Source organism: Carcharodon carcharias, chromosome 1 (genome assembly GCF_017639515.1).
Source record: "Carcharodon carcharias isolate sCarCar2 chromosome 1, sCarCar2.pri, whole genome shotgun sequence".
Taxonomy (NCBI): domain Eukaryota; kingdom Metazoa; phylum Chordata; class Chondrichthyes; order Lamniformes; family Lamnidae; genus Carcharodon; species Carcharodon carcharias.
Window position 1 is genome coordinate 154,720,649 of NC_054467.1, and position 20,472 is coordinate 154,741,120.

At 40.0% G+C, this 20,472-nt stretch overlaps 1 protein-coding gene across 7 annotated transcripts in view; it reads left to right on the top strand.

Annotated features, from left to right (window-relative positions):
• The window catches only part of exoc1 (exocyst complex component 1), a 105,005-nt gene that overhangs the window by 24,566 nt on the left and 59,967 nt on the right, over window positions 1-20,472 (top strand). For 4 of the 7 annotated variants that reach the window (XM_041183769.1, XM_041183790.1, XM_041183800.1 and 1 more), the window contains exons 3-7: window positions 6,130-6,260; window positions 9,664-9,823; window positions 10,602-10,622; window positions 15,408-15,595; window positions 17,189-17,416. In XM_041183769.1, the coding sequence (XP_041039703.1) occupies window positions 6,130-6,260; window positions 9,664-9,823; window positions 10,602-10,622; window positions 15,408-15,595; window positions 17,189-17,416 (728 nt within the window). The remainder of the gene's footprint in view (window positions 1-6,129; window positions 6,261-9,663; window positions 9,824-10,601; window positions 10,623-15,407; window positions 15,596-17,188; window positions 17,417-20,472) is intronic. The other 3 variants (XM_041183780.1, XM_041183810.1, XM_041183827.1) reach the window with 1 other exon arrangement.

Here is a 20,472-nt window from a genome sequence, read left to right on the forward strand (position 1 = left end):
ATAAAGGTACGATTGAGGGGCTCACCTGTAGATGCTCTAAGGCAGGGGCGGAGTTGGGCAATCTTAAGGTGGCAAAAATAAGCTTTCTTCGTGATGGGGTGGATATGTGGTTGGGAGATCATCTCTCAGTCAAGTATGACACCAAGGTTTGAACAGTTTTATTCAACCTTAGACACATATCAAGGAGTGGGATGGAGTTGGTCATTATCTCTGTTCCCCCTCCTACCCTATGGTCCTCTGGGTACTCTGCAATCTTCTAATTCTGGCCCACTAACAAAAGGTACCTGCTGCTTTCAATAAGAACATAAAAAAGAGGAGCCAGGAGAAGGCCATTTGGCCCCTCAATCCTGCCCCGCCATTCAGTAAGATCATGGCTGATCTGCCCCAGGCCTCAAGCCTTTCGTGCCAGCTCGTTATGGCCCTCAACTCCCATATATTTCAAAAATCTATCTACCGCCTTTTTAAATACTTTCAGTGATCTAGTCTCCACAACTCTCTAAGGTAGAGAATTCCAGACATTCACAACCTTCTGAGAGAAGAAATTTCTTTGCATCTCGGTTCTAAATGGGTATCCCCTTATTCTGTAACTATGTCCCCTAGTTTGTGATTCCCCCATTAATGGAAACATCATCTCAACATCTACCCTGTCAAGCTCCCTCAGAATCTTGTACATTTCAAAAAGATCACCCCTCATTCTTCTAAACTCTAATGAATAAAGGCCTGTTTAGCCATCCTTGATAAGTCAACTCTTTCATCCCAGGAGTCAGCCTAGTGAATCTCTTTTGAACTGCCTCCAATGCCAGTATATCCTTTCTTAAATATGGGGACCAAAACTGAACACAGTACTTCAGGTGCTGCCTCACCAACACCCTGTATAGTTGTAACAAGACTTCCCTATTTTTAAACTCCAGCCCCCGAGCAAACAGGCCCAAAATCCCATTTGCCGCCTTAATTACTTGTTGCACCTGCATGCTAACTTTTTGTGTTTCATGTACAAGAATACCCAATCCCTCTGTGCTGCACTTCTTTGGAGTCTCTCTCCATTTAAATAATAGCCTGCCTTTTGATTCTTCCTACCAAAGTGCATTACCTCACACTTTCCTACATTAAACTCCATCTGCCAAGTTTTTGCCCACTCAACTTATCTATACCCTCTCGCACTTATGTCCTCATCACAACATTCCTTTTCACCCATTTTTGTATTGTCAGCAAATTTGGGTACATTACACTCTGCCAACTTCTCCAAGTCGTTGATATGGATAGTAAATAATTGAGGCCCTAGGACTGATCCTTGTGTCACTCAACTAGTTACGCCTTTCCAACCTGAAAAAGACCACTTAATCACAACTCTTGTCTTCTGTGTGTTAACCAATCCTCAATACACTATTACATCACCCCCAATACGGTGTGCTCCTACCTTGTGCAATAACCCTTTGTGACACCTTATCGAATGCCTTCTGGAAATCCAAATACACTACATCTACCAATTCCCCTTTATCAACTCTGCTTCTTATATCCTCAAAGAACTCCAGCAAATTTACCAAACATGATTTCCCTTTCACAAAACCATGTTGACTTTATTTGATTGCATTAAGCTTGTCTAAATGTCCTGCTATTTTATCCTTAATAATGGACTTTTAGCATTTTCCCAACAACAGCTGTTAGGCTGACTGGTTTGTAGTTTCCTGCTTTTTGTTTCCCTCCATCCTTGAACAGGGGCATCACATTAGCGGTTTTCTAATCCACTGGGACCCTCCCAGAATCTAGTGAGTTCTGAAATATTTCAACTAATGCCTCCGCTATCTCTGCAGCCACTTCCATTAAAACCCTTGAATGCAGGCCATCAGGTCCTGGCGACTTGTCTGCCTTTAGTCCCATTAGTTTATCAAATACTTTGTCCCTCGTAATAGAGACTGTTACAAGATCTTTTCTTCAATTAGCTCCTTGCTTAACTGGTATCTTTGGGATGTTTATAGTGTCCTCCACCATAAAGACCAATGCAAAATATTGATTTAAATTATCTGCTATTTCCCTGTTCCCCGTTATCAATTCCCCAGTTACACCCTCCAAGGGTCCCACGCTCACTTTAGCCAATCTTTTCCTTTTTATATACCCATAGAACTTCTTGCTGTTTGTCTTTATATTTCTTGCCAACTTACTTTCATAATCAATTTTCTTCACTCTTTGTTATTTTTTTAATCATCCGCTACTGGTTCCTAAAAAAATAATCCCAGTCCTCTGGCCTATCACTAGTTTTCACCACTTTGTATCCCTTCATTTTTGATTGGATACTCTCCTTGACCACGTTTGTTAACCACGGCTGGTTCACCCTTCCCATCGAGTCGTTCTTTTTGACCAGGATACATTTTTGTTCAGCGTTATGAATTATCTGCTTAAATGTCTGCCACTGGTCATCCACTGATCTTCCCCTTAGTCTATTTTCCCAGCCCACTTTAGACAACTCTTTCTTCATACCTCTGTAATTGCACTTATTTAAGTTGAGGACACTGGTTTGAGACCAAAGTTGCTCGCCCTCAAAGTGAATTTGAAATCCTACCATGTTATGATCGCTGCCCTCTAGAGTATCATTAACTATGAGATCTCTTATTAACCCCTCCTCATTACACATTATTAGATCTAAAATAGTCTGTTCCCAGGTAGGCTCTGCAACTTATTGCTCTGAGAAACAATCCCTGATGCACTCTACAAATTCATCTTCCATGTTACCCCTGTCAGTCTGGTTGTCCAGTTATTATGCAGATTGAAATAACCCATGAAAGCTGTAGCATCCTTCTTACACAACTCCATTATTTCACAATTTATACTTTGCCCTCCACTGAGGCAATTCTTTGGGGGCCTATAGATGACTTCCACCCATGACCTCTTCCCCTTGCTATTCCTTACTTGCTCCCAAACTGATTCCACATCACAATCTATTGCACCTATGTCACGACTCACCACCCCACTGGTACCTTCCTTTATTAACAAAGCCACCCCACCATTTTTGCCTATTTTCCTGGAACGTTAAATATCCTTAAATATTGAGTACCCAGTCTTGGTCACCCTACGACCACGTCACTGTAATAGCTATCAAAGTCCTATTCATTTATTTCTACTTGTGCCATCAACTCATCTATCTTCTTAAAATGCTGCATGCATTCAGATAAAGGGCCTTAAGCCTTGACATTTTACCATTATTACTCATTCTGATTCTAATTTCTGCACTCTTCTGCTTGATTATCATTTGCCTCTTCACTACCCTGCACCTCTGGTCTCTCGTTTCTTTTTGATTATTTAAACTTTCCTTCAATTGAATCCTGCAACCCCCCCCCCACACCACTAATTAGTTTAAAGCCCTGTCTACAACCCTAGTTATACGATTCGCAAGGACACTTGTCCCAGCGTGGTTCAAATGAAGCCCGTCCCAACGGAACAGCTTACTCCTTCCCCAACACTGGTGCCAGTGCCCCATGAATTGGAACCCATTTCTCCCATACCAATCTTTGAGCCACGCAGAGGTATAATGAAAAATGGATAGCACAAGAAGAATAAAGAAACTGGGATGGCTTAATGTTCAACAGGGCGTTGTTCACTTTTTGTGTGCAACCTTCCCAGAGTATGAAATAAACATTAGTTGTTTGATAGTATAGAATTGCGTATTGCTGAAAAAAGAGACATGTCTAAGCTTTTTGTCTTGCACTCATCAGGACTGTTCCGCAAGAATACTACTGTATGTGAAGAGAATGCTGATTGGTTGACAAGTGGACCCTGACTGGTAGAGACTTTGCCGTGGTGAATGCACCAGTGTTGGTGACTGACAGTTAACTGCCAAGCATTGTTTGAAATTTAAACGAGGCAGCTTGACCCTGATTGGTCAAGGCATTGCCCTGAGGAATGAGGCCACGAGCAAATGGTCGTCACTTATTTTGTTTAGCTGAAACAGGCACAATGTGTGTGCATGTTCTTTCTGTCTGCAAAGAACAGATCCCTGAGCATTTAGATATGTAGCAAAACATGTACATGTATATATGTATAAATATATGTAGAAGCTACATATATTAAGGCGCAGGGCCCTGTTCTTTGCAGACAGAAAGAACATGTACAAGCATTGTGTCTAAACAAAATAAGTGACAGCCATTCGCTGACTCATTCCTCAGGGCAATCCCTTGACCAATCAGGGTCAAGCTGCCAGGTTTAAATTTCAAACAATGCTTGGCAGTTAACTGTCAGCCACTGTCACTGGTGTATTCTCCATGGCAAAGCTTCTACCAGTCAGTGTCCACTTGCCAACCAATTAGCACTCTCTTCACATACAGTTTAAATTGTTAACAAAAATAAAAATAACTGGAAAAACTCAGCAAGTCTAGCAGCATCTGCGGAGAGGAACACAGTTAACGTTTCAAGTCCATATGGCTCTTTTAACAGAACTAAGTAAAAAAAGAGAGGTGAAATATAAGCTGGTTTAAAGGGGGTGGATGGGACAGGTAGAGCTGGATAGAGGTAGGTGGAGATAGCCAACAGATGTCATAGACAAAAGGACAAAGAGGTGTTGAAGGTGGTGATATTATCTAAGGAATTTACTAATTAAGGGTAGAAAGCAGGACAAGCAAGGTACAGAAAGCCCTAGTGGGGGTGGGGTGAAGGGAAGGATTCAAAATAGGCTAAAAGGTAGAGATAAAACAATGGATGGAAATACATTTAAAAATAATGGATATAGGTAGGAAAAGAAAAATCTATATAAATTATTGGGGAAAAAAGGGGGGATCGGAAAGGGGGTGGGGATGGAGGAGAGAGTTCATGATCTAAAATTATTGAACTGAATATTCAGTCCGGAAGGCTGTAAAGTGCCTAGTCAGAAGATGAGGTGTTGTTCCTCCAGTTTGCGTTGAACTTCACTGGAACAATGCAGCAGGCCAAGGACGGACATGTGGGCATGAGAGCTGGGTGGAGTGTTGAAATGGCAAGCGACAGGGAGGTCTGGGTCATGCTTGCGGACAGACCAAAGGTGTTCTGCAAAGCGGTCACCCAGCCTGTGTTTGGTCTCTCCAATGTAGAGGAAGCCACATTGGGAGCAACAAATACAGTAGATTAAATTGAGGGAAGTGTAAGTGAAATGCTGCTTCACTTGAAAGGGGTGTTTGGGCCCTTAGACGGTGAGGAGAGGGGAAGTAAAGGGACAGGTGCTGCACCTTCTGTGGTTGCATGGGAAGGTGGCGTGGGAGGGGGTTGAGGTGTAGGGGATGATGGAGGAGTGGACCAGGGTGTCCCGGAGAGAATGATGCCTGCAGAATGCCGCCGGGGGGGTAAAGGGAAGATGCGTTTGGTGGTGGCATCATACTGGAGTTGGCGGAAATGGCGGAGGATGATCCTTTGAATGCAGAAGCTCGTGGGGTTATAAATGAGGACAAGGGGGACCCTATCATGGTTCTGGGAGGGAGAGGAAGGTGTGAGGGCGGATGCGCGGGAGATGGGCCGGACACTGTTGAGGGCCCTGTCAACCACCGTGGGTATCTCTACCTTTTAGCCTATTTCGATTCGTTCCCTTCACCCCACCCCCATTAGGGCTATCTGTATCTTGCTCATCCTGCTTTCTTCCCTTAATTAGCACATTCCTTAGATAATATCACCACCTTCAACACCTCTTTGTCCTTTTGTCTATAACATCTTTTGGCTATCTCCACCTATCACTGGCCCGCTATCCAGCTCTACCTGTCCCACACCCCTCTCCCTTAAACCAGCTTTTATTTCACCTCTTTTCTATTTTTACTTAGTTCTGTTGAAGAGTCATACGGACTTGAAACGTTAACTGTGTTCCTCTCTGCAGATGCTGCCAGACCTGCTGAGTTTTTCCAGGTATTTTTATTTTTTTTTTTGATTTCCAGCATCCGCAGTTTTTTTGCTTTTATCTTACGGTATAAATTGTTGTTTTTCCCTTATGTTGGTAGTCTTGTGAAGTGTCCTGATGAGTAAAAGACATAAAGCTTTGACATGTCTCTTTTTTCAGCAATAAACATTAGCTCTGTAGTAGCATTTTAGATTGTTATTTAGTCCCCTTTAGTAACATGAAATACTATTTTGGTGTTTACAGCACATCTGATTTATCAACTTCTCAATGTTCAATATTTACAGTAACAACAGAGCGACCAGTCCAAGTAAATGTTGTAAAGGTGAAGAAATCCGATAAGGGAGATTTCTACAAAAGGCAGACTGCGTGGACACTGCGAGATTTGGCTGTCGTTGATTCCAAAGATGCCAACAAGGTATGATGTGAAGCAATTAAATGCCTCAGAGTCCACTGATAACCCTTATAAAGGTGTTAACTGTGAACAATTAAGAGTTTTTTAAATTCATTCACGCAATGTGGCTTCGCTGGCTGGGCCAGCATTTGTTGCCCGTCCTTAGTTGCTCTTGAGAAGGTGGTGCTGAGCTGCCTTCTTGAACCGCTGCAGTCTCTGTGGTGTAGGGACACCCACAGTGCTGTTAGGAAGGGAGTTCTAGAATTTTGACCCAGCAACAGTGAAGGAACGGTGATATATTTCCAAGTCAGGATGGAGAGTGACTTAGTGGGGAACTCCTAATGGTGGTGTTCCCATCTATCTGCTGCCCTTATCCTCTAGATGGCAGTGGTCGTGGGTTTGGAAGGTGCTGCCTAAGGAGCCTTGGTGAATTCCTGCAGTGCATCCTGAAGATGGTATACACTGCTGCTACTGTACATCGGTGGTGGAGGGAGTGACCGTTTGTGGATGTGGTGCCAATCAAGCAGGCTGCTTTGTCCTGGATGGTGTCAAGCCTCTTGAGTGTTGTGGGAGCTGCACTCATCCAGGCAAGTGGGGAGTATTCCACCACACTCCTGACTTGTGCCTTGTAGATGGTGGAGAGGCTTTGGAGAGTCAGAGGTGAGTTACTCGCCACATGATTCCTAGTCTCTGACCTGCTCTTGTAGCCACAGTATTTATATGGCTAATCCAGTTCAGTTTCTAGTCAATGGTAATCCCCAGGATGTTGATAGTGAGGGATTCAGTGATGGTAATGCCATTGAACATCACAGGGTGATGGTTAGATTCTTTCTTGTTGGAGATGGTCATTGCCTGGCACTTGTGTGGTGCAAATATTACTTGCCAGTTATCAGCCCAAGCCTGGATATTGTTCAGCTCCTGCTGCATTTGGACATGGACTGCTTCAGTATCTGAGGAGTTGTGAATGGTGCTGAACATTGTGCAATCATCAGCGAACATCCCCACTTCTGACCTAATGATGGAAGGAAGGCCATGAAGGCGGTTGGGCGTAGGATACTGCCCTGAGGAACTCCTGCAGTGATGTTTTGGAGCTGAGATGACTGACCTCCAACAACCACAACCATCTTCCTTTGTGCTAGGTATGACTGTAACCAGTGGAGAGTTTTCCCCCTGATTCCCATTGACTCCAGTTTTGCTAGGATATCCAAATTTGCCACTTTTTTGTTTAACCGGTCAGTCATTTTAGATGCTTTAAAATGCACATAACTTATCACTCTGAGCTAGTTTTTCCCTTCCCCATCTCCTGTTCTGCCATATTACCCAAATGTTGGAAAGACATTTTGGGTTTCATAACACTTAATTCATGACAGTTTAAATTAGATGTTGAATTGAATACTCTGAGGCTAAGTAAATTAGCAGGTGTGCAATGAACTCGAGAATAATTTGCTTTCATTCCACTGCGCAGCTGCATATGTTAGAAAATGGTTTAATAGGGAAAGAGAAATTGGCAAATCTCCAGATTGCATCCTGGAAGTGCACACTCTGTCAATTAATTGTGAAGCATTGGCTTTGTTAAGCATGGAAGTCCATAGCCCAGTGCAATATGCTACCAGTAAAAGTGGTGACAAAGAGAATACAAAATAGAGGTCTAATGGGGAAAAACTGATTTGAAATAGAAAGAAAGTGTGCAGCTATATTTTCAAGTGAAGCATTTCTCCACCCCCTAATCCCCCTGTGCCAAAAAAGGTAAGTTTAATTAACATTTAAAAACCCTTCCCTTGTAGGAGATATTAATCTTTATTTACTCTGTTCCACAGAGCTCCACCAATCTACACATTCAGCAAGATGTACCAGTACCCAAAAATGGGAGGGTGAGTAAGCTAAACAGCTCCATAGGAAATCTTAAAAGCTTTCTGATTTTGGATGCTAGTTGGGAAATGCCTCTGCTGGGAAAACAGAAATCCTGGGCAAATACAGCAATGCTCAGTTGGTACTGAAATTTCCCACTTCAAACCTCGCAAATAGCATCCAGAACTGGAAAGGATACTGATCTATAGGATTTCCTGTGGAATGTTTTGCTGACAGTTTGGAGCTGATGTTAGGTGAGCAGCTGCAGAGAAGGAGAGTCTAGAACTGCCATTGGCTCTTTTTGTTCAGTATTTGTGTTGACATCAGTTTGTGGAACCAAAAGATTTTATTCCTTTAATTTAGCACAATAATGATTACCACTGGGCTGGCTTTCTCCTTCCTGCAGTGCAGCCACTACCACAGCTGATGAAGATGATCGGACAGAAAGTTGCGCATTTAGTTCTTGTGAATACAGTCTTGCCATGTGCCTCTCATTGCCAGTGAGAATCTTCATTTTAGTTAGACAGTAAAATATAACTGGTGAACTTTGCTCTTAAAAATTGGTACAATTTAATGTGTTTTAAGAAGGTCACATTATGGGACACACTTGGCAATGAAGAGTATCACTTCTAACATTTCATGATATTGACAGCTCTATAGCTATCACTAGCAAATTACATTTATATAGAAACTTTAATGTAGAAAAACATCCCACAGTCCTTCATCAAAAAACCAGCACCAAAACAAGAAAGGAAATACTAGGAAGGGTAACCAAAAATTCCCTCAAAAGGCAGGTACTTTAGTCAGGTCTTAAAGGAGGAGATGGAGTTAGCAAGGCAGAAAAATTTAGTGAGAGAATTCCAGGGTGTGGAACCAAGGCATGTGAAGGAACAATCTCTACTGGTGGGACAAAAGTGTACAACAAGCTGGCATCAGGAATAGTGAGTGAGTTAGGAGAGGGATGTTGAGGAAATGGTTAAAAGCTCAGAGGAGGGGACAGAGAAGAGCAGGGGAAAGACCATGATTGGATTTAAATATGAGAGTGAGAAATTTAAATTTGGCTACCAGTCCTCCAACACCTCAGGGTCAGTGAAGAGAGGAGCAAGATTTGATGCAGGATAGGATACGAGTATAAGAATTTTGGATAAGCTGAAATTTACAGTGGTTGAAGACAAGAAAGCAATGGAAATGTCTGGAGAAGCTAAAGGCATAGGTAGAGTTACAGCATCGTGTAGGACACAGGAAATGGTATGGCAGTGGAAGTAGTTTCTTTTGGCAATGCAAAGAATATTGGGTTGGAAGTTCAGCTTGGGGTTTAACAGGACGGCAAGATTGTTAACAGCTTGGTTCACCTTTCCAATATTGACAGAAAAGAGCCCATCAGTCTTGAACCAAAATTCAAATGCAGCTTTTGAGCTCAATTCTTTGAATGTGCAGGGATTATTAATTTGAGTACACAGTTAAGCTGTGCAGAGGAGCCTGAAATGTATCCATAATATCCCAACTACTTCTTCACCTCAAATGTTTTTCTAAAATTCAGTGCTGTAACTAAATGGGTTTGTATTATTCATGTTTACAGGAGAATCCAGAGTTCGATTTGCACTTTGAAAAAGTTTACAAGTGGGTTGCCAGCAGCACAGCAGAAAAAAATGCTTTTATTTCCTGTATTTGGAAACTTAATCAGCGGTACCTTAGAAAGAAGATTGAGTTTGTCAATGTTAGCTCACAGTTATTGGAAGGTAAGACCTGGTATGATGACCTTTTTTAATAAAATTGCTGGTCTTTCTTAGTGGTAAGAAAGTTTAAAAATAAATTTCCTACCTGTGTTACATTATTGTGACGATTTGTCAGTCATTATGGACAACAAAGTTTCCTTCCAGTCTCTTTCTTACACAGCTTATTTTGTTCATTGCCTTTCTTTCCATGCCCTGTTACCTTTGCAGTTCATAGTATTTAAATGCAAATATGTGGCAGATGAGAAAGTTATTACTAAATATTCATGTGATGGATAATGATGTACGTAATTTAATATTGGTCTTTTTCTGCAGGCCTGAATATTAGATCCATTACAATTTTGGAATTTCGGCTTTGTTTATGATGGTGATTGCTTTAGATCAAGTCCAGTTGAAAGTAACACTATTGTAGGCTATTTCACTATGTTTTATCTCTTGTCCTTTCTAGAATGCAGTGTGGCCAATGACTGTAGGATGCCCTGCTGTACATAAAATTTGGATTGGTATAGTGCTTTGTGAATGAGTATTTTAATGGCTAGTCATCAGCATGTTCGCTTCTGTAAATACTTTTTTTATCTCTAAATTTTAAATTATTGAAAACGAAAACTTCACTTGCAATGCCATTACTTGAAAACCTATTGCGATGATGGATGTGGCAAGCCCAGCTGTGTTAGAGAGCTTACTGTAATATGGTACCTTTTGTAATCTGTATTGCTGTCTGTTGCTGTAATATTTCTTTGCTTACCTTCCTTTAATCCTCTTTCTCTATTCTTTCTCTGCAAAGAACTTCCTAAAGTTACAGAAGGTTGGTAACATTTTTCTTACTTTTGTCCTTTTGATGTAATTCTGTAATTTATGTGCCGCCTTATCTAATACAGTACAGGGGTTCAAATAAAGAAAAGAAAGAACTTGCCTTTATATAGTACATTTTACGCCTTCTAAACATCCCAGAGCACTTCGCGTACAGTGGCTTGTTTGTCCAAACCTCTGCTTTTCTTAGTAAAAAGAGACTTTCTGATATAATGTGTTTGACTATCAATAGGAATTATTGTAATGTACTAATGACCTCTGCATTGTCTGATAATATGGTTAACTGTGTTATGGATGGACCATCACCTTTCAGAGAGCTTATTAAAATACCTAGACCCCTTTCTTCCAAGGGTGCCTTTTTTTTTTCTCTCTGCCAAGTTTAAAAAAATACTTGATCTTTGGGAATTAATCCTTAGAATCCTGAATCTGACTTTATATCCAAAAACATAATTTAAAATAAAAATTACAAAAGATAAAAAGGATTGTTGACCTGTTGTTTCCTTTCCCCTCAAGCTCAAGTCTATAACGAAGCTCTCTTGTACCCCTTCTTTTACTTGAGGTATTATCTCCACCTGAAACATTAACCTATCTTTTCAGATACTGATGAACTTGTGTATTTCCAGCATTTTCTCTTTTAATTTCTAATATTTGCCTGCTTCCTGAGTTTTTTTTGTTCTGATTCTGAAAACAGGAGACAGCAGTGTTAGCAAGTGGGTGCCTGCTGCAGATCATTTTGGTTGGCATCATAAGAGTGCATCCATTCTGTTTTAAGAGTGTGACTGAAGGCTACAACTTTTCTTTTGAAAACTTGCTGTTTCATATCTTAAAATTATAGTTTTTGATTAGTTGCAAGTCAAAAGCTAACTGTAGTTTTCACTAGACTGCTCCATGTTCATTCATTGGATGGCAGGCCAAGTATGTCAGCTGACACCTGTGACATGGAGATTTTCATGGCTTGGAGAGAACAATAACCCTTAAAGTCAAAAAGTTGAATATTTCAAAGTGTCAGGAGAGGTAACTGAAACCATAGTTCGAGAGACGCATTTTGAAATAGAAGGTTTGGAGAGCATGTTACAAGCAGTAGTGCGATGCCAGCTACAGGCTGTGCCACTGAAGATGGGGATGGACGTGATGAGACATGCAAAGGTGAGTCAGAAATACACGGAGAAACACAATTCAAGAATTGCCAAAGCAAGTGTAGCCTTCAGCAGCCTTCAGACATCAGTCTGGGAGTGAAGAGGAGTAAGCCTGCCTACCAAACTGAAAGTCTATAGAGTAATAGCCCTACCCACTCTGCTCTACGTATGGGAGACTTGGACTGTGCACCAGTCACCATGAAGCTCAGTCACTTTAACTTGAGATGCCTTTGCATGCTCCTGAAGATAGATGGTAGGACAAAATATCAATTTCTGAGCTGTTCACCTGAGTTGGCATCCACACCACATTGAGACAGTCACAACTGAGTTGGGCTGGTCATGTAGCTAGAATGGCACTTGACAAAGCAAATCTTCTGTGGAGGGCTTAAGTCTGGGGTGCGCTGCCATTGCAGTCAAAAGAAGTGCTACAAAAATGGCCTGAAGGCATCATTTAAGAGTTTTGATATCAACTTTAAATCCTGGGAGAAGCTTGCCCAGGATCACCGCACCTGCCACAACCAAATATAAAGTGGCGCAGCCTCCTTCTAAAGCAATCACATATCAAAGGCAGAGAGAAAGCACAAGGAGAGGAAATGCTGAGCGAGCAACTCATCCAAAACTCGGTCGTCTCTGGTAACGTGTCCTATTTGCAGCAGAGCCAATTGGGTGCAGATCAACCTTAGCAGTCGCTTATGTACACAGAGGAACCCTACCAAATGCCCCAGATGATGAACATGGCCATTTTCACCTCAAAGGACGAAGAGGATAAATGATTTTGAATTTATGGAGGTCAAAAAAAGTGTTGGTAGAATCCACTCTTGGGATAATTATGGAGGTAATAATAAATTTGAGTAAGCCCATCTTTAAAGCTACTGTGTAGTTTTGGGCATTCTATTATTGGAACGATCACTAAACCCATAGAGATGGCATAGACTCAACAAATATGAGCTTAGATAACAAATTTTATTTTGAGGAGAGGTAAGAAACTATAATTATTTCTACTTGAATGGAGAAGACTAAAAGGAGATTTAATAGAGGTCTCTATTTGTTCTACCAATAGCATTATATATTTAAAGAAAGTCAATTTGCTCTGATTTGCTCGTCAGTGATAAGGGGCCATAATGGAAAGACTGAATTCCAATCCCTAGCTACTGACTTCATTTCTCTTCCTGGCAGTCTGATATTAAGCCAATCTGTTCACAGCCTTGCTGTCACATTTGATCCTGAGATGAGCTTCCAGCCTCTTTTCATGCCATCACTAAGACTGCCTATTTCCACCTCTGTAAAATTGGTGCTTTAAAATTTAAGTTCAGAAATTATGCTAAAATTGCAAGTGAATATCACAGAAAATATTGTTAGTTTGCTGTCAGAAGATATGTTAATTATATTCTTGTACTTAACCTTTTGCCTTGTAGAAATGAAGAAAAGCTTTCCTGCAAGATGCCACAAAACAATTATTTTTAATAAAGAATTAAATTAGGGATTTTGGACTGGAAAATATTAGTTATATAATCAGTATTAGTTTCAACATTATCTTTTCACAGTGTGAGCTTGACGATTTAGTGTTATAATTTTATGATTTATGAAAATGTAAAGAGGGTTATTTTTGACGAATATATATACCAAATGATCAATTATTCTAAAAGAATCATTGATCCTCTTGTTTTAAATATGCTAGCTGAACACTTTGTGGGTTTTTTCTCAAAAAATATTGAAAGGAGATAGTTCATCTACTCTGGCCCTTTTCATTGACTAGTTTTAAAAATAGTTTCATCAGGAATTGTGAATTAATAATGCTATTTCAAAAATAGGGATTTAAAATGTGATCTTTTGATTTTGAAGCAAAAGGTATTTGGACTTATCCAAAAATCTTATTATTCATAATGCACAGAAATCCTCAGCTTGTTAATCCAACCCTCATTGGAATTTGATTACTTATTTGAACCCCTGAGTACAATATGATCACATTATGTTGTGAACTGCTTTTAGATTTTTTTGTAGGCCTTAGTGAAATGTGCAAAAATAAGATACTAATGAAAAATGGAATATTTAACCCAGCATTCTTTAAAATACAAACAGTTTTCCTGTCATATAATGTGCATGTGTGATTAATATTACAGTATAGAAATGTATAGAAGCTTAGTAATTAACACAGTTCCTGGAATAACCAACATTTGTGCATTTCATTCATGTTTACCAACCTGCTGAATATACTCTGCATTATGCACAAATATTTTTCACATATCCATTAAGGATGTATCACTAAACCTTATAAAAGATGACTAATAAAGCATACCACTAGGTTTCTGTTTAACTGGAAAATATTTGTTTAAGTATGTATTGCCATACTTTTAAACTCAAAACTACTTAATGAGAGGTAACTTCAGAAAATGTCACCATTTTCAGTTATGCTAGGTTTCTGGTCCTTTTCAGCATGTTACCAATAGCATTGTCCAGTAAATGAGTGATGAAGTGTTGGAATGATCAGTTAATTGGGTAGTCACAGTGGAATTTTGGATCCAAATTTGTCCAGAGAAAATGATAATATAATAAGTTTGAATGTAAAATAGCCATTAGTTTATTGAATTGAAGGAAATCGCGTATAGCTGCTTTCAATTTTTTGTCCTATTGCTTAATATACCTATTGATATAAAAGATGGATATGCCATAACTGATGGTAGTACAATTTTTGCCTCTCAGTGGACTTGTTAGGAAATTTACATTTACTTATTTGAAAGTTGTGTAGTGTTAGCAATTGTAGCTGAAGAGTATTGCATTCTGTTTCAGGAGCTGCTTCTTGGTCCTAGTCTTAATCAGTGTGTAACTCTGAAACTTGCTGCATGGTTCATATGTCCTGTTAACCCTCAAGTACTTTGTTGAAGTCACCATTCTGCATCTGTGAGCCTTGATGATGATTGTCAGCACAGTATTTCCACAATAGGAAATATTGCAGTTGAGCCTGAACCCACATAGTTACTAAACGTGTTGTTGCAAAGCAGCCATGTTTGAGAACCCTGGTTTACATTCCTGTTAATGAAACTAGAAACACTGAAGCCTATGGGATCCCTCTCCCTCACCACTGCCACAGCTGAGATTGTATAACCCAGTACTGACCAAAACGACATGAGGGACTTCATTGGCCTGTATGACTCAACACACTGAATAAATTCAGTTGCGCACTTGATAAATTAAATCATCAAATGTATAGGCAGTGCAATGATCTACATCGCATCTTTTAACATAAGTGTGTTATTAAAATCTGTAATATTCATGAAAATCATCAAGCATAATGGATGTGTGCAATTTTAATTATGTTCCATCACATGTATTAAACATAAATCTACCAGCTTGCTTAATAATCACACACAAGGAGAGTTATCAGACAACGTTTGATATTTTCTGTGCAGCCAGTAACTAGTAAGTCATTTTAAAATTGAGAGATTTCCTTTTAGTGCAGTCATTCCACTGTTTTACCCCTTCACTTATTTAATACTGGTTCTGAACTATCTTTTTAAATGTGACTTTAAAGGTACCAAATGTGTTCGCCTGGAAATGATTTGTACCTTGCTGCCAAATTACGTAATTTTGAATCATATTGTGACATTATGAAATTTAATCGAACGGTATTTTATCAATTTCTCCAGAGTCTGTTCCGAGTGGTGAAAATCAGAGTGTGACTGGTGGAGATGAGGAATCCTTGGATGAATACCAGGAGCTGAATGCAAGAGAAGAACAGGATATTGAAATAATGATGGATGGTTGTGAATATGCCATCTCAAATGCTGAAGCATTTGCAGAAAAGCTATCTAGAGAATTGCAGGTGCTGGATGGGGTGAGTATTAGAAAATGAAAACCATTGCTTTAATTGTTTGCTCTATAGGACCATTTCCTGTTTAGAAAAGATGGTTTGTCTGAAATTTATTGAAACATGTGTCAAGCTTTGCCCATATATATTTGATGATTGATACATTGCAAAACACATTTGCTTCATTTTTTGGTCAGTTCAATCATTTGGGCTGGCTAAAGAATGATGACTGTGATAAAGGTTTGTTTGGCTGCCCCTTTAAAGCTCAGTCATTGTACAGAGACCTTATTAGCTGACAGTTAAGTATGTTAAGTTATCCGGTTTAAACACTTCCCTTCAGGCTACCATGGATGTCTTCTGGTCTTCAACAATGAAGCTCACCACAAGTAGGCCTGCAGCAGAGCTCTCCTTGAGGTGTTGCCTTCTAACAGCAACCAAGATGTAGATGTGTCCTGATAGCAAGCTGCTCACCTGCCATTATTTATATATGCTAGGTGCTGCTGCTTCCAATGGAGCCAGCAGAAGAACTTTCCTGCATGTTTTTGTGGCAGGGACCTACCGTTGGGCCCACTGGGGAGAGGGTGGCATAGTGATAATGTCACTGGACTAGTAATCCTGAGGCTCAGGCTTGTTCTCGGGCTGTGGGTTCAAATCCCACCACGGCAGTTGGTGGAATTTGAATTCAACTAAAGCTAATCTCTGTAATGATGACCATGAAACTATTATCGATTGTTGTAAAGACTCATCTGGTTCACTAATGTCCTTTAGGGAAGGAAATCTGCCACCCTTACCTGGTTGGGCTACATGTGACTCCAGGCCCACAGCAATGTGGTTGACTCTTAAGCATCCTCTGAAATAGCCTAGCAAGCCACTCAGTTCAAGGGCAATTAGGAATGGGCAACAAATGCAGGTCTTGCCAGTGACACCTACATCCTATGAAAAAAACAAAGAAACAATTTAAATTTAATAAAATCCAGATCTCTTGGTAACTTTCAAGGATATATGAGACTGTTGTGTTTGAATTGAGGCAGTTGAAAAGTCATGCGAAAGGCAGTGCTTGAAATTTCAGCAAAGCAGCCAATGGCAGTGACAGTTTGAAAACATTCTGACAGTTTCTCCTTTTTTTCAGGAATTTCCAGCTGTGTGTATTAGAAGTCATTTATAAGATATGAATTAGTTCTGAAAGTCGCAAAGTATTTTATGTTTGAACTCTTGGCGATAAATAAAAGACTTTTAATTTTAGTTGGAACTATTATGTCACTTATTGTATTCACATTTTTATTATTTGTGTTTATGCTTCATATTTTAAATATTAGATCAGATTAATGTGATTCTCTACCATTTTCAAAGGTTGAAATGGGATCTTACAGATGTATAAAATAGTGTAATACCTAAAAGCATTTACTGAACAGTACTTGCTTTTTGTTTCCCCGGGTTTCTGAAGGCATACCTAGATTTTAAGAGGAAGATGGATCAAAGATTTGGGGAGCTGGGACTCGTCGGTGAGAGTGATTTCAGAAACAAGAGCTAAAATAACCTACTCTAAGTGGTTTTAAAAAAAATCAAAAAATGTAACATTGACATATACTTTGCCTAACATGGAAATTGTCTTGTCTTCAGGCCAACATCCAATCGATTATGGCTTCGGAAAAGCAGGTGAACATTCTAATGCAGCTGCTGGATGAGGCACTTAAAGAAGTAGATGAGATTGAGCATAAACTGAGTAGCTATGAAGAAATGCTGCAGAGTGTAAAGGAGCAGATGGATCACATCTCTCAAAGCAATGACCTCATACAGCTCAGTAACACTAACAATATGAAGCTTCTGGAGGAAATAGAATTTCTCGTGGTATGTGAGATATTCTTTCTTCCCATCCTCCCATTCTAATAATGAATTATTATTGGTTGCTGAGTTAATGTTGAATGTGCCTACCTCTGCAATTTTGCAATAGTATTTGAAACACTGTACCTAAGATATACATACTAGTCAGTCACCTTTGGTATTTTAGTTCAGAAATCAAGACTAAGTAAATTCCCTACAGGATCAGAAGCCAGGTGATATTTGTTTGTAAAGTCATTCATTTTCCATTTTGCCCTCATTTTCATCTAATTCCATCATAAATTTCCTATAACCACATACAGAATGAAAGCTGCCTATGTAAACTTGTCAAATAGTGAGAATATCTTCCTTCCAGTGGTGGTGCTGCAACAACTAAATTGGAGGGAATGTTTAATTACAATGTGACATTTAAATAGGCAGTTTCAATTATAATGATGGGCATTAGAATTTTTAACAGTAAACGTTGGCAGGAGATATGCATAGATGTAAATTTTTAGTGGATTTTTACTCAATCTCCTATGGTATTATATATTATTACATATAAACCAAGAGCAAGTGAAGCAAGGTTACAGAGGTATATCAAGCCAGGCAGAATTTAATTCTCTTTTTAAATTCACACATTCTGTCCTTATTTTCATATTACTATTACTAACTCAGTTGGTAGGCCTGCTTGAGTCAGAACGTTTGTGTTCAAGTCCCACACTAGAGACAAGAGCTCAAAAGCCTCGGTTGACACTCCAGTGCAGTACTGAAAGAGTGCTGAATTGTAAGAGGTGCCCCCATTTAAATGTGACAATAAACCGAGGCCCGATCTGCTCTCTTGGGTAGATGTAAAAGATCCCATAACATTACATCAAAGAAGAATAGGGAAGTTGTATAGCCAATGAAGAAACACTGCATTAAAACAGACCTGCATTTTATGTAGTGTTTTTCATGACCTCAGGACACCCCAGAGCATTTTATAGGGCCATGAAGTAGTTATGAATTGTAATCACTGTTGTAATGTAGGAAATGCACAGCAAGCTACCGCAATCAGCAATGTAATAATGGCCTGATAATTTGGTTTTTAATGATGTTCATCGAAGAAATATAAATATTGGTGAAAACACTGCGATACCTTCCCTGCTTTTAGAAATAATGCCATGGAATCTTTTAGATCCACCTGAGAGGGCAGACAGGGTGTCAGTTTAACAGCTCATCCAAAAGATGGTATCTCCGCAGTATTGCGCTGGTGTGTCAGCCTAGATTTTTGAGCTCAAATCTCTGGAATGGGCCTCAAACCCACAATCTGGGGCAAAAGTGCTATCCACTGAGCCATGGCTCCTACATATAAGCTAATCAGCTGCTAGAAGGCATTAACCAAAGACATGCTTCTATATCCAGAGCTCACTGTTGAGCATGATTGGGTTGTATAGAGGTATAGTGGCTTAAGCTGTACATCTCCAGCTAGTAGAACGTTGCATAATGGGATATGGCATATGCCCATGCTACAGCTTGGGTGATGCACTCTCAAACTTTATGATGGGTTTTGCTGCTTACTATTCTGCTTGTGAGGAGCATCTTGTTCCTGTTGTCTGTTTAAATTCAAACTGCACCTTGCCAACTGGACTACCCTTCCATTCATAGGAAAGTGAAACAGTGGGGTTTTTTTTAACAGATCAGGATAGCTCCGCAAAGGCATGCATGATAATTTCACCACCAGCTAGAAACATTCAGCTCATTGGTACACAACATTAATAGGTTTTCTAATTATCTTATCTGGTCCAGGAATTGGTTTGCAGGGTGACAGAGGAGGGGATCAGGGTGTCGTGGAATGCTGACACGAGAATATTTGTTTGGTGGTGACATCATGTTGAGGTGACAGAAATGTTGGAGGATGATCCTTTGAATACGGAGGCACTGGGGTAGAAAGTGAGGACAGTGGGAACCATATTGTGGTTCTGGGAGGGAGGGGAAGGGACGAGAACAGAAGTGCACAAAATGTGTTAGACACAGTTGAGGGCCTTGTCGACCACAGTGCAAGGGAGGAAGTCTTCGGTTCAGGAAAAAGGAAACATCATGGTGGAAGGAAGCATCATCAGAACAGATGCAACAGAAATGAAGAAACTGGGAGGATAGAATGAAGTCATTACAGGAAGCAGGGTCTGAGGAAGCTATGTGAGTCGGTCGGCTTGTAAGGAATATTATTAGACAAGTCTATTCCCAGAAATGGAGACACAGAAGTAAAGGAAGGGAAGTGTCAGAGATGGACCATGTGGAGGTGAGAGGATGGAAATTGGAAGCAAGTAATGAATCTTTCCAGTTCCAGGAAGCGGCACCAATGTATTCATTGATGTATTAGAGAAAGAGTGGTGGGAGAGGACCTGAGTGGAACTGGCACAAGGAATGTTCCACGAAAAGACAGGCATAACCTAGGGCCCTTGCAGGTAACCGTGGCCATACCTTTTATTTAGAGGAAATGAGACAAGTTAAAGGAGAAATTATTCAATGGGAGAACAAGTTCAGCCAAGTGGAGGAGGATAGTGGTGGATGAGGATTGCTCTTCCCTACATTCGTGAAGAAATGTGGAGCCCTCAGGCCATCTTGCTAGGTGTTAGAGGGATTAACGTTCATAGTGAAGAGAAGCAGATAGAGCCAAGAAACTGGAAATTGTTGAAATAACAAATGGTGTTAGAAGAATGACTTATTTGATATTTATCCCCACAACCTCTAAACTAACCCTGACCTTCCTTTTTGTTTCATCTGACCCCCTACCCTCTTTTTCAGTGGCATAAGAGCCATCATATTTCTACCTCTCTTCAGTTCCAAAGAAGAACCATATTGGACTTGAAATGTTAATACTTTTCCTACCGCCACAGATGCTACCAGACTTGCTCAGTTTTTCCAGTACTTCGCTTTTATTCCAGATCTCCAGCATCTGCAATATTTTGCTTTAATTATAGCATGAGAAGTAGTATGAGAAGTTAAACTGTCTTGCAAACTAAAACACAATGCTCAGTTGCATTCTCAAAGCTGCATTTTGCACATACCCACTGGCATGCTTGAAGGCGGGGGTGTGCTTGTGA